We start from the raw sequence: 26026 nt of genomic DNA, 5'->3' as shown, positions 1-26026 counted from the left end.
TAACCTATTTTGGCAACAAGGATTCTTGGAAAAAATTTAATTGTAACATAATGTCAACACAGCCAAACACATTAGTTCTGTAATAAGGATTCCTGTTGTTCTCTGTCCTTTCTGAGTCATTCCCTTCCCTCAGCCCCTCCCTCTCTTGCCTTCCTTTTTCCTCAAGCCCCTTATTTAACTCTCCTGTGTGTGCTCTGCAGCTTTCAAACAGCTTTGTCACCACATTTATTACAACATGTGATATGAAGTCTCTATTTTGAGAATAGATTAAACGTGATAACTCTTAATTACAAAATTTGGGGGGGGAAATTATGAAAGCTGTGCAAGACTTGGGGCTAAAATGACTCAAGTCAGCTTACCATCACAAAGGTTTTAAGAGTTTTGAAAATAAAAGAATTAGCACTATAAAAATGAAAATCCAAATAAACTGACTGGTAAATCGGCTCTTCAATGACAAGCAAATAAATTGACTTGACAACAGAAGATTAACAAATTAATTTACAGTCAAAATGTACAAAATGTTTAATTTTCACATAGGGACTGTCGTTTTTTTCAAAAATAAAGAAAATGAAATATTTAATCTAGGATTAAAAATGTCTGTGAGGAAGGGGACATTGATTAAAACAAAACAGCAAGATAAAATCACATCCTTACAAATATACTTTTGCTGTGTCTGTCTCAGTCTTCATATACACCCTTTCCCCTCCTCTTGAGACAGGGTAAGATAAACATGACTACAACAGGACTGGATACCAGCCCACGGCCAGCAATTATAGAAAACACAGGACAGAAGCCTTGTCCCCCCCCCCCCCCCCCCCACACACCAAAAAATACAAAATAAACTTTCTTTCTCTCAATTTCCCAAAGTAGGACCCCTATCCCTCTGCCCTCCAGGACCAGGGGTGTAACCCCCTCCAGGTTAGGAGCCGCAAGGTTCTAGTCCCAGAGTTTGATCTGGCCATCCCAGCCGCAGGTGATGACCTTGGAGGTCTCGTGGGGGTGCCACAGTGCACTGATGCACACCTTGTCATGGGCCTTGATGCGGTGGTACAGCTTAGTGGTCTTCCAATCCCAGATGTTCAGCTTCCCGTCAGCATCCCCAGACACCACGTAACTACAGAGGGGAAGAGAGGGAGGGAGGGGGGGAGGGAGGGAAAGAGTGTGAGTGCGGGGGAAGGGGTGTAAGAGAAGATATAGAGGTTAGGCTTCGATCTAAAATTATTCCTTTTCCATTTCACCTGAGTCTCACCTCACAGGATAAAGTGGGTGTTGCCATGGTTACTAAGATAAAGTTTTGGCCCCTGTAACTAGGGTTCAGTAATAACACACAGGGTGTGTGCGGAAGAGGGGCACGCAGACACACACACCTCATGTCGGGAGAGAAGTCCACCTGACAGGCATAGCCCGCCACCATGTGACCCTTGAAGATCTTCTTCTTGTTGAGACGGAAGCGGTTCTGGGCTCCGAAGATCAGGATCTGGTTGTCCATGGACTGGCAGGCCAGCCACTTACCTGAGCGAGGTAAGGAAAGTTCATAAGTTCATATATCAGTCAGAACTACATACACGGTTACACCTTCCGACCTGGGGACCACCATGAGTTTTCTGTGATTTCCACTTGAACTCCTAACTTAGTTTGTTTAAGTCTTAAACAAGCGATGGACTTCAATTTAAACTACAACTCTATTTGGGCTTTGTGTGTGGACCACCTAAGAAGCATTCTGAGAGGAGGGAGGAGCTAGAGAACTGGAGAACATGACGGAACGTTTGATCAGTGAACGCTCACTTGATCTCTCCACCGTGTCCTACAGACAGTCCTCTGGTCTCTCGAGACTAGAGCAAACTGTCTCTGCAGTATTTCACACATCACTGCACTTAAAAAGAAACATAAGGGAACTTGCTGTTGTGTGTGTGTTTCCCGGGAAGTGTAAGTGTGTGTTTATCTCCTTCCTTCCACGGCCCTAAGTGACCGCTCTCCTTGTGAAAGCACATAAAAGACTCCATTATCCCTAAATACCAAGCCCACTAGGTGTAGCAGGATCAAGACAGCAGGGCCAATCTGCCCCAGGCTGCTGACACCTTCTATCCTTTGTTCATAAAGAAAGAGAAAATAAAGTGACAGAAAGAGAGGACAGCCTGGGTGGGGAAGTCTTTGGTAAAGCAGTAGGAAAAGGAAAGGGAAGAAGAAAAAAAATTAGAAAAAAAGGGGAAAAAAGAGATATCCTCTCTGAGGACAAACAGTCCCTAAACACAACCAGTCAAAGTGAAACAAAAATGGGTGGAGGAGGAGGAAGGATAGCGGAAGGGGGAGGGAGTTGGATAGGAGAAAAGGAAGAGTTTAAAAGCTAATGTGATATGTAGGTCCATTAGTGTATGTCTGACCACAGCTGACCACTCACCGTTAGGAGACAGAGTCACAGCTGGCATGGAGTGCATGCTGGGCTCTGCGATGTACTTGAAATCCACAGGAATGTCCCTGTGAAACACACACACACACACGGTTAGTGTGCAGCAATGAGCCCCTTTTACCCTACTATTCTAATAAAAGCTGGGGAGATGTTGTCTTAACACCCTGACAACAGCTTTAACCCCCCCAAACAAATCGACCCCCTCTGTGTGTGTGTGTGTACGCAGACAGGAGGACAGAAGGGACGTTCAACACCAGTCTGCATGACAGAGACAGTCTGTGTGTCTTGTGTGTTTGAGCGAGTGTGTGTGTAGTTGGGTTGCATCTCTGTGGCAGTGTGTGACACATGAATATGCTGGTCCCCTCTCTCCTCCTCCCTGACGCAGCAGGAGGTGCAGGCTGGCCTGGCCTGAGACTGGACTGGGGCCATCCTCATCTGCCTCCTCTGTAAACACCACCCCTGCACATAACCAAACATGGGCTTCGGAGGACAAGAGACCGAGAGAGAAAGAAGCCCCCAAACGGGCCCCCTGACCCAGCCGGCATTCACAGGGAGAGCCGAGCCAAGCTCCCTGAACACAAGACAAACACACGGAGCCTCCGTGGATCACAGCTCCACAAATAACTGGTCTGGAGGCAGGAAAAGACAGAGCTGGAGAGGGGGGAGAGAGAGAGAACAGAAGGACAGAAAGAGTGAATCTCAGGGAGGAAGGGAAGGCTTCATGCTGTGGTAGTCTGCCCAGGGTTTGACCCGGGCCAAACCCGGTCTGTGACCCCGGCCTGATTCAGCACAACGCATCCTTGTAAGAAAAAAAGGGTCTCAGGTCTTACTGGACTTAAACTGAATAAAATATATATATTTATTCATGAACCTTTTCTGATCCAGGGTGAGAAGGCCACGGCTCACCAGGAGGGTTAGCCTTAGGATCCAGTTCAAATATTCCCCACTCTCTTTTCTCACCCTTTCTTTCAAACCTCTGTCGCCTCCAACCTTTAGCTCATCTGCATGCCCCTGGCATGTCTGTGCTGATCTCTCTGCTACCTGTGCTGATCTCTCCTTCCTGTCTGCCTGTCTGTCTGCTTTAGTGGTGGCTTCATGATGGAGACCTGCTGCCCTGTGCCGTCCTGGCTCATTATGCTCCAGCTTGATCGTGAGCCGCTCCCAACACACCTGGTGAAACCCAGCTACTCACAGCTTGTAGCCTGGAAGACTGGGTGTGATGGCACCGTGCGTTTAATACTAGGACGGGCTTCCTCATCTCGTCATTTCCCACTATTCTCTTCTTACCACCTTCTTCACCTTTCAATCATCCCCCATCTCCCTCCCCCCTCTTAACCTCTCCTTCACCCCATTACTCTCTCCGCCCTCCTCTTCATCATGGTGCCAGCGATATGTGACTCCATGTGCGTTTCAGCCTAATTCTGCTGAACAGGGTGGCTCAGCTCCCCCTAATCCTGCCATCTGAGCTCTCTTGGGGGGGGGGTACCAGCCAGGTGGCATAGAGAGAGTGAGGGAAGGGGGTATACAGAGTGAGACAGAGAGAGATGAGTGGGGGGTTGATAGAGAGGAGAGGGGGGGGTTGACAGAAGTATATAGAGCGAGAAACAGACACAGAAGGGGGGGGAGGAGGGAGTATATCTTTACCAGGCTGTCAGCTACTCGAGACCGTGTGAGAAACCAACACCTGATCATTTTCCTTAAAATATTTAACACCTAAAACGGCACAAACAACGGCATTTGCTGTTGCCATGGAAACCGTAGCTGGGTTGATTGACGGCTCCGAAAAATGGTCTTCAGCAAAACAATATCCCAGCTGGAAGTGGCTTGAGTTACATATATAACGAAGATAATGAACACAATTATATTGAAAATGAACAAGGATATTGACGGGTTATTTCAATAGCGAGTCTGATCGTTTCATATGCTGACTCCAGGGCTATACTAAACATGTTCTCATTTGTGGACCATGGCAGTACCAGTGTATTATTCATTCAGAACATTCCTGGCAAAAAGGCGAGTTCACAGAATGGTCTCTGGATCACTGTCAAGACCAGCTGTAGGCTCAGAGAGGGCATATTTTGCTGATAATGGACAATATGTAAATGAGGCATCACATGGAGTGATGCAGTGAAACAGAGCTGTTTGGTAGCACAGCTGGGTGACCTTTGACCCTGATACGGTCAGCTGAACAGCTCTTATCGACAACAAGGTTTTTAAGCATGTGATCAACTTCTCTTTTCATATGATTTCTACAAACAGACACTCACCACTCCCAGACGCGGAGGGACTTGTCGTCAGACGTGCTGACAAAGCGACGGTTCTCGTCCACGAAAGTGATGGTGTTGACCGCACCCAAGTGACGGTCGTACTCCTGGACCACATCACCTGTCCTGACGTCCCACTGGGGGAGAAGACAAACACACACAAGAAAATAATAATAACAAAAACTTGCAAAAATAATTAATACAGACTAATTAGAAATATGTCAATGGCTGTGGACTGATATAGTAATCTACAAGATGTGATTATTGTCTGTGGGTGTACAGGTTTTAATTGCTTCTCAAGGCAGGAAGACTGTCTCCATCTCCTGTCTCTCACAGAGGTGTTTTTCTCCCTCTCTCTTTCACTTGTCGTCTCGTCTCCCCTTCCTCTCCACATTGCACATGATTAATGACTGGCTCCAGTCCTGGTGCCTTACACTTCTCCATCTCTCTCTCTCTCTCTCCATCTCTCTCCATCTCTCTCTCATACACACACAATACTCTCCTGAATCATCCTGAAGGTGAGTATGTGTGTGTTTGTGTACAAATGTGTAGAATATGGGTGAGTATGAACGTTTCTGCCATCAAGCACCAGCCCCTGGTCTCCCATCCTGGATGCATGTGTAGCAGGATTATCCCTCTCTGCAGTGGCCATTACCTGAACGATCTTCTTATCTGACATGCCAGCCACAAACAGGTTCTGCTTATCCTCGTCTGGGTTGAACTTGACGCAGTAGGGCACCTTCCTGTTGGTGAACTTGGAGATGCACTGGCCTGGGGGAGGGGACAGCCTCAGCTTCACTTCTCCAGTCCAAACTACATACACATGCCATTGTCTAACGCCATTATGAATTCTTTATGAGAGTGAATCTCGAGGAGTTGGTCAATAATGCCGGTGTTCCCCATTTCCTTCATGAATGTTAGATAGACAGAGAAGGAGCAGCCCTCAGATTCCCTGCTGAAGGAGTTGGCTTTGGAGATGTTGAGTAAACAGTGGACTGGGATCAGTCTCTATACTGCCCTCTGCTGGAGAGGCAGACCCTTACACACAACCACAAGTCACCCCCCCCCCCCCACCTCGTCAACTGACCTGTCTCGGAGTCCCACAGTTTGAGGTAGCGATCGTATGCCGCGCTCATGAACTGGGTGCCCGTGTTATTGAAGCAGATATCTCGTACCGCTTTGCTGTGGCCTGGAGACACAAAACACACACACAAAAACACTTTGCAAATCAAAACATTTCCCTTGCCATGTTACCAAGTCTCCAGTGGTATTTATGGCCTCTGATATTTAATTCATGTGTGTCTCCTCACAGCAGGTTGAAATCTAAAAGAGCAACAAAAGAGGAGAGGTAGAGTGTTCTTGCTCTACCATCCTTCTCCTGTCCTCCCCACTTCTCCCTCATCTCATATTTCTTTCCTTCCAGCCTTCTTCAATCAGGCACCTTTCCCTGTTCAAACTGCCTTTTTATCAGGGCCACACCGTTACCGCGGTGACAACATAGCCCGGCTGGTCACAGGCTCATTAACTCCCGCTGGTCACTTGGCCCAATACAGCTCAGTTTCACAACACCACACTTTCTCTCTCTCTCTCTCACACACACACACACACACACACACACACACACACACACACACACACACACACACACACACACACACACACACACACACACACACACACACACACACACACACACACACACACACACACACACACACACACACACACACACACACAGCTTGACAAAACCATTCAAGCACTCAGACTGATTTTCGCCCTGTATAACCAGCAGGTCATCTGGCTCTGAACCTCTGAGCATTGGTTTATGATCTCAGGGCTGTATCACATTATTAGAACATGTTCATTATCTCAGGCTGTGTTCTTCATTATAAAGCATTCTAGTGGTCCCTGCCAGACAAGACAAGGACACAGAAAATAGAGTTTCGATTTGCAATCAAAGACTAAAGGAAAAAAACAGACCTTTTTCTTCAATCAATAGGAAAGGAGGAGAGAAATACAGAGAGACCAGGAAAGAGGAGTTAAAGGAGTAAACAGAGAGGGTGATAGATAATACTGCTGATTGTGTTGAGCATAGCGAGAAGTACACGCACACATCTGTCTCAGAGTCTCAGTTGCTCTATTCTATCAAAATGGGCCTTTTCTCCCATCTCTCCCTGTCCTCAACTCTTTGGCTTCGGTCTGTCCATCTACCAGTCCTTCCCATCTCCTCCCTCCATCTCTCCATTCCTCCCAGGGCTGTTCAATTATACATGCAGTGGTCAGAGGTCTGACAGGCAGAACCACAGCTCTGCTCTGACAGTCTGGCCCAGCCCAGGGCCTCTGCTGGAGGACTGACCAGGACTGACCAGGGACAAGACTGACCAGGGGCAGCTCACAAACCTATCTGTGCACACAGATAGCAGTGTATCGGCATCCACTCAGCATGAACATCATAGAAACCTGGCCATGTCTGGTTTCTCTCCTGACATCACTGCACGATATATCATGACCGTGCTGTCATCCACGAGGAACAATCCATTCTGAGACTGAAAAGAAACCGTGTCGGGGGAAGAGACCTAAGACGCGCTACTTACCAATGAACGTGCGTACGCACCTCCTCTCGTTGTACACCTCCCACAACTGGAAACAGAAGAAGCGACAGATTAAAAGGGATTCCAAGGACTCTGTGTCCTCGGGTCATGTCCCACGGTCACACGATCAGCCTGTCTGACCACAGGACACTCTTAGACACAGAACACGCTATTAACCTGTCAAGGGATACCATCAGCAACCAGGAGGAGACTCATTAAAACCCCAGTAGAGGTCTTGCCTCTCTCTTCTCTCCTCTGCCTCCTTCCCTCTCTCCAGGGAAGGACACAGAAGTGGGATGATGCAGGTGATCAGGGAAGGTCTGTGCCAAAACAAAACGGGGGTCTTATTTCAAACCAGGGGCCTTGTCCCGGCTTCGAGCCTGCCTCATCCCGGCTTGTCCTTTGCTAATTCCAGCCTCATGCCTGCCCGGCCCCAGCCAGCAGGGGTCTAGGTATGACACAGCCTGAGGCAGAACTGGGTATAATGAGAAAAACCACAGCATGGCTTCTACAAGCCATGGAGAGAGACAGGAATACCGCACACGGGGTGGTTGTCCTTCACATTAAAATGAGGGATCCTTTATGTTTGAAAACAACGGGATAGACGAGAAGCTGGGGGCAGGGGAACGAGAGGAGTGGAGGGGAGTGGAGAGGGCTGGACAGGAGATAAGAGGACAAAAGCAGAGACTGGGATTTTAATGAGCATCACAGCGAGGACTGAATAGCATGGGGTCAAGGTGGAGGAGGGAACCTTACCTTAATCTTACAGTCCATAGAGGAGGACAGCAACAGATGACCAGACATGGGAAACAGACGGATAGCACTGACACCCTGCAAGGAGAGAAAGAGAGGAGGGGTGGAGGAGAGACTTGAATGTGTGTAAAAGACTGAAGCATTGTTTAACAGGAGTGTGTAATGCGATGCGTGAATATGTGTGCCCAAGAACGACCGAAGACCAGTTCTGAGGCAATACTCTGTGAATGCTAATGTTGTTCTAGCCAGGCAGACGCTCCACTCCCATGTCTTACTGCACACTTAATTATGCATACTTTCCGTTCAGACCCATTCCTCAAATCACCCTCTCCCTTCATCTCTCTCCCCATCTCTCTGAGAGAGCTACACACTTTCCCTATCAAGCTATCCATCCTTCTCCATCCATCCATCCATCACAGCCCAATCCGCACGTCTGCTGAATCCATTAGTATTACAGCCTACAGGTTTTCAATTAGAACCATGGGGCAGTGTTCCTGGGTGAGTAGATGGAAGCCATGCTCATTTCAGCCCTGACTGATTCTCTTCCCTGTAGGAGGGGAGGGGAAGCAGACAGTCCACAAAAGATCATCTGCATAATATTGTTCTATCTTCATATCCCTGTCTACCTTCCACTCCATCTCTCTCGACCCCTCCTCTCTCTACCTTTATCTCTCAATCTCCCCACCAATCTCACTCCATCATTATGTCTGCCTCTTTCTTTTCTACTCATCTCGCTTCTCCATCTCTAACAGAATAGGCTTGTCTGTGATGATTCTGTTCTAAATAAAGGTCCGTTGTTGAGTGGAACAAGATCTCAGATTAAAGTATCCCAGACTTGTGGTAATGTAATGCAACCCAACAGATAGGTCTTTACCACACACCATCAGAAAAACCTGTGTGTCTCTAACTGCATCCTCTCTCGCACACACTAACAAACGTAAATACACCCAAACGACTCACCTTGGTATGCCCAGACCAGACATGGATTTGTTTCTTGGGCAGGTAACATTTGTCTGGTATGTCTGTGGTCCGTAGGTTGATGCCCACATCCTGGGGGATGTGAAGGTAAGACCTACCCTGGTAGTCGTACATATCTTTGACTGGGGAGGGGAAATACAAACCGAGTCAATTAAACCTGTAAATACGTGTAGGTCTTCAATGCAGGAATTGTTGGATTGGAAGCTGACTCATCCAATCACGTGACTTGTTCTTTAGCTGAGTGACATGTGTTACCATGGAGAACGGTCTTCTCCTCTGCTGGAGCCTCGTCCTCATTCCTCCCCTTTTTCTGGCGCTTGGCAGTGATCTCATCCAGCTCCTTCTGCTCCTCCTGTCAACCAACCAGACGCCAAGACAAACAACACCAGAGATCAGAGAACATTTTTCAATGCGATAGAAAATCAGGTCCCACCAATGGCTCTTCAGAACGTAATTGAATTAATTTAACAGAATATGTTTTCTGTTATTGTTGTAGGCATCAAAGTCTTTTTAAGTTAGTTAAACCTGTGACAGGCAGACCGAGGCTTCCTACAGACTGAGCTTACCTCACTCGGTTTAGCTCCGTCCTTCTCATCTGCATACTTCGCCCACGGCCCTAGGAAGTTGTCCATGTCCTCCGCTTCCCCCCCTTTCACCTTCTTCCTTTTGTCAGGCTTCTTCGGCCCAACCTCAAAAACAGTTAGACCTAGAGGAAGAACACAACGAAATATTGCAGCGCTTTCTGTGCCTTTTCTTATTTACACCAATAAAGCGTTCCTCCCAATCATGAATAAGCCCGCTCACCTTTCTTCTTTTCGGCTTCATCCACTGCCCCTATGTAGCTGTTGGAAGAAACCTGACTGGTGTCCACTGAAGGATCCAGAGCATAGCCTGCAAGCAGATACTTTGTTAGTAAAGAGCTCTATCACATATACAAACACATTGGAATTTAACCTAAACATTATATTAAAACTTGTATTGACCTGACCTCTGTCAGTGCAAAGATGTGTTTCTGAGTCACACAGCATGAACTCACCGAAGGTGGAGAACGTCCTCCGTTGCTGCTCGAACATGAAGTCGTTGACGTGAGCAGGTTCTGCGTAGCCGGAAAGCATGTTCCTCGGGGCGGACATCTGCTGGGATCTATATGGGTTGGTTGGGCCAAACTAGGGGTTGAGGAGTGGGCGGGGAATAAGAGAAAGATAGATCTGATCAGAGCATATTAGATTATAATACATCTCTAGCTGATGAAATACAGCTGGATTTATGAAGCACATAGGGTTGATGCTATACATCAGTGGTAACCATTTGAAATAATTGAATGGAATCTTACCTCTGGTGCAAACATGGTTTCATAAGTAGGGTTGTAAGTGACCTCTTTGAGGGAGGGGTCGAGGTGTGTACCCGTCTCAACTGCCTCCTGTTGTGGACACAAAAATGACACCGTTAGCTCTGTCTTATTTTGACTTTGTTGTCACTCACGAATTATATACGAAACTATTTCAAATGCAGGTTGCCTTACCAATTAAACGTTAAACTTTGTAATGTTGCTTAATGGGACATTGTAAAACATGTTTTGCTATTCCCGCCGTCTCAGCTACACGATACTATTGAACCTAAAACTGGCCAGTTAGCTTTTTAGCTAGGTAGCTACTAGCAGTAGCACATCAGAACGTTATCCAACTACTAGACTAACGTTGGCTATAATTTCCAGTTACGTAACGTGATATTGACATGAATACATTTTAATACAGATGCTACACACAAAAAAAGAAAGTAGACATGCAAGGGGAGGAGGTATTCGCAGCGGGACAGTTTACTTGAAGCATGCATGATCCGGTACTTAGCTAACAAATTAGCTAGCTACTAGTAGTAGCTAACTAGCATCGAAATGATGTGTGCGAATGCACCAGTCTTACCTTCACCGCAACCTCTGGAGCAGCATTAAGGACAGCCAAAGACATGGTTTTGTTTGATTTTAACGGCAGAAGATGTGCCACAGCGTCAGGATCAACATTTTGGGGACTGGCACTAGATTCTGAATCATTTTCCGAATCTGAATCGCTCCTGTACGAAACGAGGGATCCTATGGCGGCAGACATGTTGGATGTTGTGAAAACTGACCGGAAACGAAGTTCAGATAGTTTTTGATGAGAAAACAAAGTTGTACTCATTCATGCAATCAAAGTAACGTATGGAGTCTTTTAAATCATCAGTAAAATCACATGTAATGATTCTTACGGTACTCTGTTTAAAAAATAAATCATTGTATTGTGAGTTGTGTTTTATGAGGTTATTATTTGCTGGTTTAGGAGATTGAAGTGTGCGGTCTGATCTGAGGTCAGAAGACACCGCTGAAAGGCATTTGTCAAATATGTTCCTTAATTTTGTGACAGGAAACAAAGGAAAAAACGGAATTACCTTCCATTCAAATGTAGAAAATACTGGCATGAGAGGATCATATCATTGATCACGTCAATTTCGATATGTGAACTTGCATTCATATAGGCTACACAGTGTGTCATGATGTGTCTGAGTTGTGTTGGTTGACATAAATTCTGCTTGTGTTCATAAAGTTACACCCTTACACAAAATAATAATCAATTTGCAAAGTACAGTGAAGGCTGATAATCAAATTGCTTCTCATCATCTTACCCTCTATTGGATGGCCAGTCTGACCAAGGAGGGCTTTGGGGGAAACTGACCAATCAGGTACTGTGCCCGGGTTCGCCTTGTGGCTCCAAGTGCATTCACAGCGTGGGATAGTACGACAATAGAAAGTGGTACGTACCATCACGGTGTACTATAGGTAATTTCATCCGCAAAAAACTGAGACCGTATCAACTAAACTGTGTATAATTAGAATTTTCTTTCATGCTGATCAAATTGTTGAGATTATGTTTTTGTAGAGCCCGTCGTCACCTTGGCATCGACCATTTTACTCCCCGTATAGTATTATCGGGATCCCTTTGGAAGAAAATTGTGACTTGATCCTTCATTCCTGCTTTTTCTAACGGGATTAATTTTCTCCAGTGTAATTACAGTATGGAATGAAGATGGATACCTGAACTGACTGAATCAGCTGGTGCTCAGTTCTGCGGTAGAAATGGCAAGAAAATAGGAGGAATCGAAAAATATTTAAGGTATCGTTAAAACGTTCTCTTTTCAGAATCTTCACACATCTAACCAATGAAAATTGAAATTCTAGCTTCGACGATTACTACTGCAAGTTTATCCTACTTGTTTTGGGGTTGTCTCAGAGTTTCCAACAGTCGAAACCAGGTAGCTAGCGTGTTTGTCAATTGATTTCTGTGGTAATTCAATCCTGACTGGCCATCACTCAGTCCGCGAACTGTGCCACTCATATCAATGGTGCATCTTCTAGCTTCCATCACTAACAGGTGACTGCCCAGTGAGCGATCAATTAGAAGGGGTTGACAAGTGTCATTTTCTTACAGGCATACCCTCGAGAGTTGCAAAAAAAGGTGCAATTTATTTTATTAGTGTCCGCCAGTTGGAAGACCTTTTGCAATTCCACGATAAAAGGGGGAGAGGGGGTCACATCTGCACAATCTTGCTTTCGTTTTTAATAATCGACTGGATAGTGATGCACTATGCCAACGATCACACCGCACTAACCATCTGTGGAAGATGAATAATAGAGTTAAACAAAATTCTTCAAAATTGTCAAATAAAGACCCATTCACGCTACATTGTTTTGGGTGAAAATGATATACTTGTGTGACAGATGGGAATACTATTTTAAGAGGATGTCACCTTCGAGTAGCGACGGTATTTCTGCTTACATCGACTTCTCAAGGGAAAAGGGCGAGGGTCGAATTCGATTTCGCTTCAGTTCGTTTGGATTGAAGTTCGATTGTCAGCGACCATGGGGGTGGGGATATGGTAGGCTATATGAAACCTGTAGTCAGGAAAAATGGTTTGCAAGAAGCAGTGTGAAATTCGACCCCGATTCTTTCTTGAGAGTTTATTGTTGGTAGGCTACATATAGCAGCCTACACATTCCCAGGTCCAGAACCACAACATGGGAAATTAGACTGCCCTATCCGAGTAACATCGACTCCCTAATGTAATTGACAGTCTCATCTAGCATAGCCTACTGACTTTCGGAAATTTAACAACAGGTTTGTATCTACACCCTTAACATGTCGCAGGTAGTGACTGACATATTGCACTGCAGTCAGTATTTTTGGAAAGCTTGGAAGGGAAAATGTGCAGCGAACTGGCCAACTGTCAAGGGTTGATGATGTAGATAAACTGCCGTTCTAGCATCAGTGTCATGCTTATTTTAATAGTCCAGATTTGGAGATTATATTGTGAGAGTGCTTATCTGTCGTGATATGGCAATATCTTGTTTTAATCTTCATAGTTCCTCCCATATGAAATCCGATTTGTACTATGACAAGACACAAGACATAGGAAACATTGAATCAACTGGCTGGAGAAGGGGTAGCTAGGCCAGCTTTATCTGAGTATGTGTTTGAAGGTAATGTGTGGTTCCCATAGACAGCCATGTTAAACCCATAATTGCCCCCCTATAGACTATGGCCACTCACAGCTGTTGACTATCGTTCTGCAGCATAGGCATTCAAAACATCACATGACTGACCCCATACCAGAGCTATAGTGTAGCGTCCAATCACACTCAAATGCTCACATTTCACACACACACACACACACACACACACACACACACACACACACACACACACACACACACACACACACACAGACACTCATATGCCCACATTTCACAAACCCATGCACATGAAACATGTCCTCAGGATCCCCCCATAAGAATTTTAAGGAAATGTAAGAGCTGGATAAGAGCATCTGCTAAATGACTAAATGTATATAAATCACAAAAGCATACACACACAAACAGTAGCAGTTCACCTATTCCCAGCTCTGAGGAGATGTCGAGCTTGCTAGAGCAATGGAGACTAGCTGGCTCCAGCAAGCATTCCTCAGCCTGGTCCCAAACCACTGCCCTCGTTATCTTTGAAGTGTGCACTTCTTCTACGAGTGGGTTTTCCATATCGCTTGGGTTTCCTTATCTCTACATAACACACGTTTGCTGCAAACTGGAACAAGCATACTGGAAAGCATCACCCCGAACCAAGAGGTGGTGGGTGTTGGTGGGGGGTGGGGGGGGGGGACAAAGGTAGGACGCAGAAGACATTCTATGATACAGTAGTCCAAATGCTGGATACCTAGTTTAGACTTACTATAACCTATCTTCCTAAAGGTGTTGGAAGTAACACTCTCTGAATAGAAGCTGCTGTGGTTTTGTTTAAAACTGTTCGGAAGACTTGGTCTTGCTTAAGAACATTGTCTGCATCACTAGTATTCAGTTCTTCCCTCTGCTCAGGAGCGCGCACAGAAAAGAGCTTTGGCGTCCCACTCTCGCACAGACGCTTTTTGGACCCAGTTTCTTTTTTTTGTTGTTGCTGCCTTTGATCCTATGCCAGTCCAACACTTTCTCATGCAGCAGGATCTCACCCTATTGCGAGAGAGAGAGAGAGAGAGAGTGGGGGGGAGGGGATAGGAGGAGCATGAAGGAGAGGTATAGCAGAAGGGGAGTGGAGAAGAAATAATAGAAGGGAGGAGAGCAAGGGAGGCGAGCGGAAGGAGGAGAAGAATACTGGGACAGAGTGATAGTGATAAAAAAAGGGTGGTAGGAACAAAGAGAGCAAAATAATGGGTTTGGGTTTTTATATATGGGAGAGAGAGAGTGTGTGTGTGTGTGTGTGTGTACAGGCCTGTCTGAAGCTCCTGTATTTCCCAGCTGTTGTGATCCTCCAGAGGCAGATCCACACAGGGGCCATTGTTCCCCCTTCTCCCCAGGCTTAAACCTCCATAATGCACCCTCTGTGCTGCCTCAGACCAGGGCTCAGCCCAGCTGCCCCTCACTGCTCTTCTGAGCGTCTCATCCCTCCCCTCTTTCTTTCTCTCTTTTTCGGGAGCGGGAGGGCAGCAAGGGTGTCACTCAGCGCGTTGTCAGGATGCATACCTAATCTGTCTGTGACACCAAAGATAGCCTAGACCTGGATGATGCGGTGCTCCTCTTGTCCACGTAGAGCAGAGGTGCGCTGTTCACGCCCCATCTCCTTCAGGAGGGAAGGAATGACAAGTTCACCCAGCACAATTTCACACCTCTGACCCTCTTAACCCTCCACTCCACCTGCTTGTCTCTCTCATTGCTTTTTTGTGTGTTTTATTGTGCTGTGATCCTACAGAAGGAAGTGCATACACTCACTGTGGGATCTGTTTGTCTGTCTACTGTCCACCCTCCTGCCTTAGTTCCCTCTCTTTGTCCTCCCCTCCTTTCTCTGAAGTTCAGGGTAAACAATAGACAGCAGGTGTTGACATTGTTGCTTATTATTTCAGTATGTTGCTCTTTCATTCTCTCTCTCTTTGTTTTCTCTTTCCCTCCATCAGCTCTTCTCCCTCTTTTTTTCATATTGTTTGAGTGGAAACGAAAGTCAGCATGTTCTCCCAGCATGATGCAAGCCCCCCATCTCTCCTTGAGTGGTCAAGTCTGTCTGCTGTGTCCACCCTGCTTGCTCTCTAACTGCTGCACAGCTGTACAACAACATCACTCGTCAGCCTTAGTTAAAGCTAGCTTGTTTTCTAGCATAGCTTGTTTTCATTTGACACTGAGTGCTATTGGTTTATAAGAGTCAAGTTTTACATGGCAGAGCTTGTTTAGAGAAGCCTAGTGTGCATTGCTTTCTAAGTGAAATTCACTATTTGCTTTTAGGTTTCTGGGTTTAAAAAACTTGCCGTTAGTTTCCTCGAGTCATCAAGCAGACTACAGTGTTTTGGGAGGCTTCTGTTTCAGTTGAATTGAGCTTTAAAACTTTAATTTGAAAAAATGATTTTCCTAAGTAGTCTACAAGGTTGTTTGCTAAAAGGCTAAGCAGCAGTGGTGGTCCTTGGTGCTCCTCTTTATCAGTATTAGGTTTTACTGTACATGGAGACCCCCTGTGCAGGTAATCTAGCCTTGTCTCAGTTAGGACTTCAACGGGTCAACAAAATGAGGTCAGGTAGGGACTATTGGCCCCTCCCCTGGTGTCGTGTGCGTGTTTGTTTTGATGGTAAATGGAGCCCGATACCTTCCAGTCAGTCACCCAGCACAATGCAGCTGACATCTGCCCTGAGCAGCCAGGAGATACTGTGTACTGTGTTGTCACCCGGTTTGGCCACTCAGTGACAATGGGGTCTGGTTGCAGTGTGTGTGTGGTGTGTGTGTGTGTGTGTGTGCACGGGGGGGGTTCCTTTGTGTCCTGATTAGCCAAGCAGGTGAGGTATTTTGCAACCTGCTGTCTAAAATGGACTGACCACCGTAGGCATCCACAAACACACACAATACACACACACACATTCGGGCCTTGACTACAGTGAGTTTTGTTCTTCATAGAATTGAGATGAATACCAGCGGACCAGAGAAACAGAGGGCCTCCTCTTCAAAGTGTTCCATTGTAGTTGCTGCACAGTGAAGCGGAGGCTCCAGGCTGGTGGATTGCTCAGCTCATTTTCCTGCGCATGTACAACAGATTTGAATAATGCAAACTGAAGTTCGACAGTGAAAACTGAAGGCAGGAACCCTGACGGCGAGCAAACAGCTTTTCTCTTTGTTGCGTTGCCTTCATTATTTGTTACCTAGCTCTGTCTCCCCTCACTACTCCCTCTTTCTCTCCCTTCTATGATTCCTCAACCTCATTTTCTCTCTTACCTCGTATAAGTAAGTAAGACTTTATTTATATGCACATTTCATACAAGAATTGTAGCTAAGTGACGAAAGTGACGAAAGTAATAATTAAAATAGCAAATCTAAAAAAGGATAAAAAAGGATAAGGTCTCCTCCCTCTTTCTCCGTTTCCATCGCTCTCTACCCCTCTCTGAGTGGATTCTCTACTGATTGGTCGTTGTTGAGGCGTAGCGGCCTGGTCTCCTCAGCGATGTGTCTTGATTGATGGCGGCTTCCGAGGGGCGGGGAGATGAGCTGTGTTCCTCACGCCTGCTCGCTCTCTCGCTGAATCCTTGACAGCAGACCCCTGACAGCAGGATTCAATTACTGCCTTGCCGCGGCCACGCACGACCACATTAGCATTTTCATACGCACACCCCTTTATTTTCTCTCCCCGTTTCGTCCGCTTTCAAAACGCAAGACAGGAAGTGTGAGCGCAGGAGCGGAAGGAAAGATTGAGAGAGAAGGGATGAACGATGAGGGTGAGAGAGAGACAGACAGAGACAGAGAGAGGACTTTTCCATTGTCTTTTAAAGAGTAAGAGTTAAAAAGAGGGACAGAAATCATAGAGAGAAAGCGTGAGAAAACGCGAGGTGGAGTGAGGAATTCCGTTTTGGTGTTGAGAGGAAAGCGAGATATGGGGGGTGGGAAGAGGAGCGTCAACTCAATGGGTTTGACCCCCGGTCCTCAGCAGGGAAGCTTGTGCTCACAGACAACTGCAGCCTTCACTTAGGAGCCAATGTTTGGCTGCTTAATTAGAGATCACCGCGAGGAGCCAGCTCTCGTTTGGATTTGCATGCAGCCCTGTCCTCTCCGATTGGGTTTGGAACGGGGCCCAGGCTCACACCAATGACCGACTAGCCTTCCAGATGGGTCTGATGGAAAGCGGATGCTCACCAGCCATCTCTCTTTGTCTTTTATGTTCAACAGGAAATGCCATCCGCATCAAAGGCACTGCCTGGAAACACGCTGGGACATTTTATTAATGGGGGATTTGATGGGGCTCAAAGCCTGATCAGTGTTCATCATCGACATCCTAACGTGGGTTTTACAGGGAGGGGGAGCAGGACCTGTCTTCAGGGGAGAGGTCACACAGAGGCCGAGGAATTCCACAGAAGGCTGGTGGAATTGGATATAAAGACAGTGGTTAAAAACATCCAACCAGGGTACAATCCAAAGGGAAATATCGGACTTTTATGTATTAGCGTAGCTTATGTTTGTCTGGACGGCTAGGTGGGGAGGTTGTGGGACCCATCAGAGGACCCAGTGTTCCCTTTCCCCTGCCAGGACGGCTAAGCTTGATCAGGCCACAGTAATCAAAAAGAGGCTTGACTTTGGTCCTGTTCTGTGAGTAAAGGAGAGGTAGAGGAGAATGAAAGAAAAGGTTGAAGATGAAGGAGATATAGAGGAGAAGATGAAGGAAAAGAGGAGAGAGCAGGTAGAAAGTAAAGGAGGCGTTGGTTCAGTGGAAGTTCATGTTCCGTTCTCAACCTCCACTTCATCTGAAGATTCACCCTCAGCAAGACAGGCTTCCCAGGAGAGCAGAGAGCTGTGTGTGTGTGAGAGAGAGAGAGAGAGAGAGAGAGAGGGGGGGGGAGTTCAGGGGGTCTATTTCTGTGCTTCTGAGGACAGCGTCTATGCAGGCTGCTCCAGAACTTGAGAGGCGAACATACCCTCTGCTGCACGAAGCTGGAGGAGGAGGAGATCCAGAGCTAGTCTCTCAGCCTGCTGGTGAAGCTATAGAGGACAGCATCCATGTTTAATAAGTGCTTAATGGAGCGGTCATAACGACTGATATTTGTGGTCGCGAAACACGTGACTGGAGTACACATCCTGCTAAGACAAGGGCTTCCCTTACGTAACACCCACCCATTTATAGTCTGAATAGCCTGCTCAGGGTGAGTGTGTTCTGTTACATAAGATTGATAGAGAGGTGGTGGTCCTCAATTCTGCAGCATGACACAATACTCTGCTAGCCAGGGAGCCTGTCTCCTCCACAGCTCCACAGGAGCCCTGCCATGCCCCGCCCCCTCTGCCTTACCTGGAAGACTAGGCTACATTCAGATAGATGACTACAAGACTGAGGAAGAGAATGTGTGTGTGCGTGTGCGTGCGTGTGGGTGAATGAGTGAGTGAGTGAGTGAACGAATGAAAGACAACATTGTTTATGTCTGTGAGGTCAGACTGGCGTTGTTGCTAAGCCGACCACTGGCCCAGGGTCGGCATGATGAGCTGAAACGGCAGGCACTCTGGCTTAAAATAGCTGGGGGAAGATGAGTGAACTTCATAAGTTCATTTATTCATAAACAGCTGTAAAAGGATAACTCAAAGTTGGTACCCTGAAATGCAAATTTTTTAAGAGGTGTGAGTGTGATTGTGTGTGAAATTTAGAGGTGTCATAACTCCAGAACAGCAGAGTGCCTTGAGCATCCTCTCTCTCTCTCTCACACACACAGTCTGACATAGACACAGATACACACATGAAGCTGTGCAGGTGCAGGAGTGTGAGGCCTGCGAAGCCAACAGATGGACTGCAGAATTTTAGGCTTCGGCTCGGCAGGTTATCTTAGCCAAATGCAAGCAAGGATCCTTGAAAGAGGTGAGGGAATGAGTGGAATGAGCAAAAAGGAGGTGAAGCGATGTAAGGTGGGTGTGGTCGAGAGGAAGGGTGAGGGACTGTGGTACTGATAGGGAGGGGAGGGAGGGAGAGAGGGGAAGAAGGGAAAGGGTGAGAAGGGAATCGAGGAGGGTTGAGTAGGTAGAGGAGGAGTCTGGAGGAGAGGAGTGAGGAGGGGTGAGGATGAGAGGGTGAGGAGGGGAGAGTAGGAGTGAGGAGGGGTGAGCAGGAGAGGAGGGGTGAGCAGGAGGGGTGGGCAGGAGAGGAGGGGTGAGCTGGAGAGGGGTGAGTGTGAGCTGCGATCCTTTAATTAGTTGAGCGCTCTCGATTGATCCTGACCTTTTCCCTGGGGGGCCTTGAAACCCTGCTCAGACACGGAGCAGGGGACGTTGGTGCTCCGAGAAGCACGGCAGCGTGTGTGTCTGTGTGTGTACGTGTGCGAGAGAGCCAAATAGACTCATTTCCCAGCTGTGAACAAGGGCAGCTACATCAGCAGTCCTGGTCACATGGTGTTGAACATGATTAGCAACTTTAGCAACCACTGTTGCTAAGACTGTTTAGCACATTACAACATGATTAGAATGCTGTGTCGTAGAAGAGTTCCAGCTCGGCTCCTCTCCGACTACATGATGGATGAAAACAGCACTGGGCCTCAAGTAGGACACGGCGAGGCTACTCAATGTGGTATTGGACTGAAACTGTCATCCCAAGTAGGGCATCGTCCTTTGGGCTAAACGGGAGGATCTGGAGTTGGCCCGCCCACACGCGTTGCTTCTGTAGGGTCAGGGGTCATGGTGCTGTGTGTGTGTGCCTGTGTAAATGTTAGGGGTGGCTTGAGGCAGCAGCCTCATCTGCGTGGCTAAGACCTCATCTGATGGATGACTCCTGACAGAGAGAGAGAGAGAGAGAGAGCGAGACGGGGGCAGAGAGGACGACAGACAGAGAGAGAGAGACAAGGAGAAAGACAGACACAGAGTGACAAGAGGGCAAACAGGAAGACCGGCAAACGGGCTGCTGCTTGTTTCTCTCTTTCTCCAACTCTCTGGCTTTTTCTCTCTCAAACAGAAACTCGTTTAATGATCTCCTTTGTCACTCCCCCTCCCTCTCCCCCCTCAGACTACTCTTGAACACAGCTAAGCTAGTCAGCCAGAGCTAGCCCCAGCCACAGCTAAGTGCCTATTTGGGCATTTGGAGAGTTGCCTATTTGGACATGATTGGGTGTTGTCCTTAAGGGCTGTGAGTGATCCGTGGTAAGATGGAGCAAAGATGATGTGAGGAAGCAAAGCTAAGATAACAACAACCAAAAAGCTACGCCTGCTGGCCTCACCTTCAAAGTCTAGCAGAAGAATAACAACTTTTCTTCTATCCAATCAAATCAAGCCACTGCAAGGCCTGTTGCCACGTCCCTGTGACTGGAGCCCTCGTCAGCCCTCAGTCTGAACCAATGGAGGGCTAGTTTGACATGAATTCATTTCTGTTCTCAAGTGCCAGCTCCCCTTAAGATTCAAGGCCTGTTGAATGGAAGATAAGGTAGTACTGCAGGCTAGTACATTACATTTTACATTTAGTCATTTAGCAGACGCTCTTATCCAGAGTGACTTACAGTAAGTACAGGGACATTCTCCCCAAGGAAAGTAGGGTGAAGTGCCTTGCCCAAGAACACAACGACATGTGCACCAGCTGGGAATCGAACTGGCAACCTTCAGATTACTAGCCATGTTCAGGGCTTTTATTCAGTCTGTTTATCATTGATATTCAACAGCTTCTCTACAGCCGTCTGACTGAAACTAGGACCCAGCTTAGGACAGTATGACCCAACCAAGGACACTAGGACCCAGTTGAGGAAACTAGGGCCTAGTGAAGGACATTACTGTGACAACTGTTCAATGACTCACACACACACACCAACGGAGTTTTATGTATGGGGGGCATGGACGACATGCTAGTAAAGATAACAGAAATTGTGTGGGTCCGGCGATAAGAGACTAGACTAGATCTGAAATCTCACACACTCACACACACACAATCTCTCATTGGGCTGCAGCTCCGGCAAACAATGGGACAAATGCCCAGGGCTTGAAATGAGAGAGGGTAGGAAAGGAAAGTGAGAGTGAGAAGGAGAAGAAAAGTGGTGTACCTGCAGGAAGAATTTGATTTGCTTCTCTTTCAAGATGTGTGTATTGGAGCTGAGCAGCGAGCCATACAAGGTGCTCTGACAGAGAAAGAAAGAGAACATGTCGCCTTTATTCGCTGCGTCCTACAGCAGTGCTGTCGCAAGTACGAAATGATGCTTGATGGATTTACAGAGAAATCCAAACCGTTTGTGACAGAGAAAGAGAGAAAAGTTTGAGTGTACAGGGATGGGCTTGAAAACAATCTGCTGAAGCTTGAAGGCACCCTCGAGTGTACACACACACACAAACACACACACACACACACACAGTGCATGCGTCATCCTCTATCTAAATAAAGTGATGTTAAACGATGTGGGCACCTTATCCATGGCCATCGTTCAGAAAACCCGGGTGGACTGGCTGGCGGACAGCCTGGCAGGTAGAACTAATCGATAATGATCGTTGTGCATTGGAGCAGCAGAGTAAGTGGAGGGCACTTGGGCATATGTCCCGGGTGGACTGGGAACCCTAGACACCGTCTGCTTGCTCCCTCCTTCTCTCTCCTTCTCTCTCCTTCTCTCTCCTTCTCTCTCTCTCTCTCTCTCTCTCTCTCTCTCTCTCTCTCTCTCTCTCTCTCTCTCTCTCTCTCTCTTGCTCTGCCTCACTATCCACTCTTTCTCTCCCTCTCTCACGCCCCTCTCACCCGCTCTCCTCCTCCTGTCATGTTCTCTCCTCCCCCGTTCTCTTTCTCTCTTGACATGTTTAGAATGTAGAGAATGCGCTCCCACCATTCTGCGGCCCACCCGTGTGGTTTTAGCACTTACCCAGCAAGACGGAAGGGCCTTCAGTTGTCATGAGACACGGGTCACATGATGCCCACCATCTGACCTGTGACCTCTGTGTGTGAGGAAATGCCAGTTGCAGAGAGCAGAAAGCCCTGTGGTGAGAGGGCCCTGCCGTCCTGCCTAGCTGGCGGAAGGGCACAACTCACTGACTGGCACGATTCATTAGGTCAGGCAGGCTTTTGTGTGTGTGTGTGTGTGTGTATGTGTATGTATGTGTGGGCGTGCAGGAGTGGGAAAATGAGTTTGTGACTGTCCTTGTGTTCTTTGTGTCTGTGTGTTTATGTGGGCCTACATGAGTGGGAGAGTGAGTTTGAGACTGTCCCTGTGTGTGTGTGTGTGTGTGTGTGTGTGTGTGTGTGCATGCGTGCATAATTGCGTTTTTTTTTTTTTTGAAAAGGCTCCTCTTTGGCACACTTGAATAGAATCTCTCTTCATCGATTTGAGACGGCTAGTCCATCAGAACCCCTGGCCCATCCTGACCCTCGGTCTCTTCTGCCAGGCGGTGCCCGCTGGCACGGTCACAGGGCACCAGCAGGAACAGCCACCGCCTGCCGGCTTTGTTTGGCCCAGAATCGAACCATTCATGCGCAGGGAAACAAAATGGCACCAGATCTCCTCTTCACACAGGACCCAGCCTGTGAGTGGCCCTCGCAGCTGCACCGCGCACGTCCCAGCCTGGCTGTCAGACTCCCTAATCCACCCCACCTGCCCTCCTCAGCCCATCACTGCTTCTGCCTGGGCCCACTCTCAAGCCCTCCATGTTACTGGGCGGATCTGCTAGTCAGGGATGGACAGATCATTTGCTCTCTGAAGAAGAAGACTGAGGAGGCAGTGGAAAAGAAGGGTGCGGAGGAGTCGCTTGCACTTTTGATCCTATTCAGCACCTTGGCGCTGAACCAGGATGCTGCATTGGCGGAGACACTGTTTAATTAAGAATGACCAGCTAGCAGGACTGTGTGTTCATACTGTTGGTGTTCCGTTTCTCTATCCCTCTGTCCTTCTCTCTCTCTATCTCTCTATCTCTGTCTCTCTCTTTTTCCTCTCTCCATCCTGCTCAGCTCAGGAGTAGAGCAGTCCTTCACTGGCACGGTAGGAGCTTTCATTTAGCGAAAGCTTTAAATAGCATGAAAATATCCTCACACACATGCACAGCTTGCACACACTTATATTCGCAGACACACATTGTGGTATAACTCCAAACACTCTCACACACAGCACACTGGTGCCGAGCCAGATCCAGCCAGTGATGTGGAGAAAGACCATTGGCCAAACGCAGAACCCTGTATCTTTATTGGATCTGCTGGTCGCTGAAGGCAACCAAGGGGCAGCCAACAAAGGGGCGCCAAGTCACTCCTTTGGCTGGAGTGTCTTTTTCATGTGAGAGAGTGTTGGCTGACTGGCGAGCTTACACAGCACTTCTGTGGTTGAGTGAGGGGGAGTGAGTGTGTGTGTGTGTGTGTGTGTGTATTGTAGACAGTGTTTGTAAGATACACACATATTGTGTGGGTGTTTCTGAGTAGCTGACGTGGGTTAACTAGCAGTTAGCTCCAGTGACCTTCACTGTCCGTGTGAACAGTGAGGGAGTGTCATGAAGCCAACCCCCCCAACCCCCCCCCCCCCCCTCCCAACCTCTGCATAACAAGCACAGCTGCACCATTCTAACCCACGCCATTTATTATTGAAGGATGGACGTGGAATGTTCATGTTAGTACTAGACATTCAGCTCATTTAGCCTGGCACCAAACCTGGTACCAAGCCTGGTACCAAGCCTGGCCCCAAGGCTGGCATGATACCACGCAGGCTCCGGCGTGTTCTCCTGTGCCTCAGTCTGGGACGGTTCCATGTCACCTCACACCACTCTCATGTCGAGATGTGCCGCCCGTCCTTATCTCTATCAGGCATCAACGCACAGACATTTTCATGAGGGGTCCATGGTGGTTCCTGAGCGGCAGTCCGTGGCTGGGTGATGAGAGCTGTCATCTTGGTGGTGTCCGAGCGCCCCGGGGCCGCGTTCACACTGCTCACTGTTCCCCGATGATAGGACCAGCCTGACTGGCTCCGGACCACTTTCCGGAGCCTTCCCACCCAGGGCTTGCAAATCTCACTTTTTTTCTCACTGTCCCAGTACCGTCCCGAAGTGCAAAATGAACCGTTGCAAACTAAACTTGACCAAAATGTAAATTCTTGTGTTTTTGCATTTTGACATTCTGACATGGGTCTCTAGGTTATTTGCAACACTATTTAAGTAATCCATACAGTCGTGGGGCTCACATCAATGTCTGAATTTCAATGTGAATACATACACCATGTTATTGATTGTTTCATGGTGGGGCTAACACAATTCTTGGTGTGACTGTTGTAAAAACGTTTCTTAAGGTTTAACAAAATTGTGATTTGTGATTTTCTTTCAAAAATAGCTTTGCATCATTGACGAGTACTTGATGAGGACTCTACTAAACTCTACTGTACTCTATTGTACTTTGCTCTGCTTAATCTACTCTGTTTTATGATTCTCTGTTCTCCTCTCCCCTCTCCTCCTCTCTCCTCTCCTTTCAGTGTGTGTGGAGAAAAAGTTTATACAAAAAGTTTTGAAAGGTTGAAAAATATTTCTACAAAAAGGTTTGAAAGGTTGAAAAATATTTCTACAAAAAGGTTTGAAAGGTTAAAAAATATTTCTACAAAAAGGTTTGAAAGGTAAAAAAAAAAATCGAAAAAATGTTTTTAAAAAAATGTTTTGAAAGGTTGAAAAACTCTGTTTTGTCAGGCCCCCAGGGAAACCGGTTCCCCCTGTGTTCTCAGTGTAAAAGGCTATATGTATAGATGAAACTACATACAATTACATCATGATCACAGTAACAAACATCACCAGCATCACTGTATTGCTTTATATATGGCCAGACTGTAATATACAGGGGTTTAGGAGCCAGGAATGATCCCTGTGATACCTTAGTACTGTGGTGCATAACACACAGCAGTGCTTGAAATGGCAATCATTTGTTCATAGTTTATGGAATATTAAGCTAGAGCTAAATGTGATTATATGTTTCACCCGCCTTGTGTTTAAACGTGTTGAACCACTTGTGTATGCATTTTATATTGTTATGGTCTATCATCCAGCAGTTGTCCCAAAGTCTGTGTTGAACTGTCCCAGACATCTTTTTCATCGACGACGGGACGCAGTTCATTTCGAGCCCTGTACCCACCACCAGATAGCCATCCAGCCAGCTGATGACTGTAATCAGCCGGTTAAGTGGGGAGTTATCTCTATCTGTGGGGGTGATGGATTTCCTATTCTGTGTGTCCAGGCGGTAGACAGGAAATTGTCTTTTTTGGAGTACTTAAGCCACTAATACCTTCCCCTTCAACTTTCACTTGGAGACAGCCAGGTGAAGCCTTTGGTTAACAACTGGAACCTAGCCTATTTTCCTATCTCCCATGACTAGCATGACAACATTATCCCTCGTAGAATGTTTTACACAGGGCTTAATATAATGTTGCTTGCATAGCTTACCTTGACAAACCTGGCAGAGGTGTATTCTTTAGCCTTACAATAAAGTTTGTGTTGTCTAACACCTCACTGTCAAGGGCCTGATAGCAGCTGTCTCACCACCAAATCGGAGGTTGTTATAACATTTTAATTGGCAGGCATGTCTTCACATGCCACTCTAACTTGTGTTCACGTG

The 26026-nt window shown here is 47.0% G+C and overlaps 2 protein-coding genes across 2 annotated transcripts in view; one reads left to right on the top strand and one right to left on the bottom strand.

The window, feature by feature from the left end:
- Positions 1-22: 22 nt before the first annotated feature.
- cdc40 (cell division cycle 40 homolog (S. cerevisiae)) lies at positions 23-11129 on the bottom strand. Its single transcript, XM_084699914.1, has 15 exons — positions 10913-11129; positions 10327-10413; positions 10030-10159; positions 9798-9884; positions 9560-9699; positions 9249-9345; positions 8976-9115; positions 8019-8093; positions 7266-7311; positions 5759-5860; positions 5327-5442; positions 4675-4808; positions 2399-2475; positions 1368-1512; positions 23-1114 (listed from the first exon to the last, which is right to left on the bottom strand). Exons 1-15 carry the CDS (start codon positions 11093-11095, stop codon positions 937-939), a joined length of 1737 nt encoding a protein of 578 aa, XP_084556040.1. The 5' UTR covers positions 11096-11129; the 3' UTR covers positions 23-936.
- A 680-nt stretch (positions 11130-11809) lies between these two features.
- Positions 11810-26026, top strand: part of wasf1 (WASP family member 1) — a 39840-nt gene continuing 25623 nt past the window's right edge. The window contains 1 exon segment of the mRNA XM_084700045.1: positions 11810-12136. The gene's annotated coding sequence lies outside the window, so the exon portion shown is untranslated.

The sequence above is a fragment of the Hypomesus nipponensis genome, chromosome 6, assembly GCF_054491055.1.
Source record: "Hypomesus nipponensis isolate SF chromosome 6, ASM5449105v1, whole genome shotgun sequence".
In the NCBI taxonomy this organism is placed as follows: domain Eukaryota; kingdom Metazoa; phylum Chordata; class Actinopteri; order Osmeriformes; family Osmeridae; genus Hypomesus; species Hypomesus nipponensis.
This window is presented reverse-complemented; position numbering and strand designations above follow the sequence as displayed.

Excerpts from the sequence above, each read along its gene's own strand:
- cdc40 (XM_084699914.1), bottom strand. The coding sequence starts at position 11,095 with ATGTCTGCCGCCATAGGATCCCTCGTTTCGTACAGGAGCGATTCAGAT. Across the intron at positions 10,414-10,912 it reads CTCCAGAGGTTGCGGTGAAG|GAGGCAGTTGAGACGGGTAC; the intron begins GTAAGACTGGTG and ends TGTCCACAACAG. Across the intron at positions 9,885-10,029 it reads GAGGACGTTCTCCACCTTCG|GCTATGCTCTGGATCCTTCA; the intron begins GTGAGTTCATGC and ends ATCTGCTTGCAG.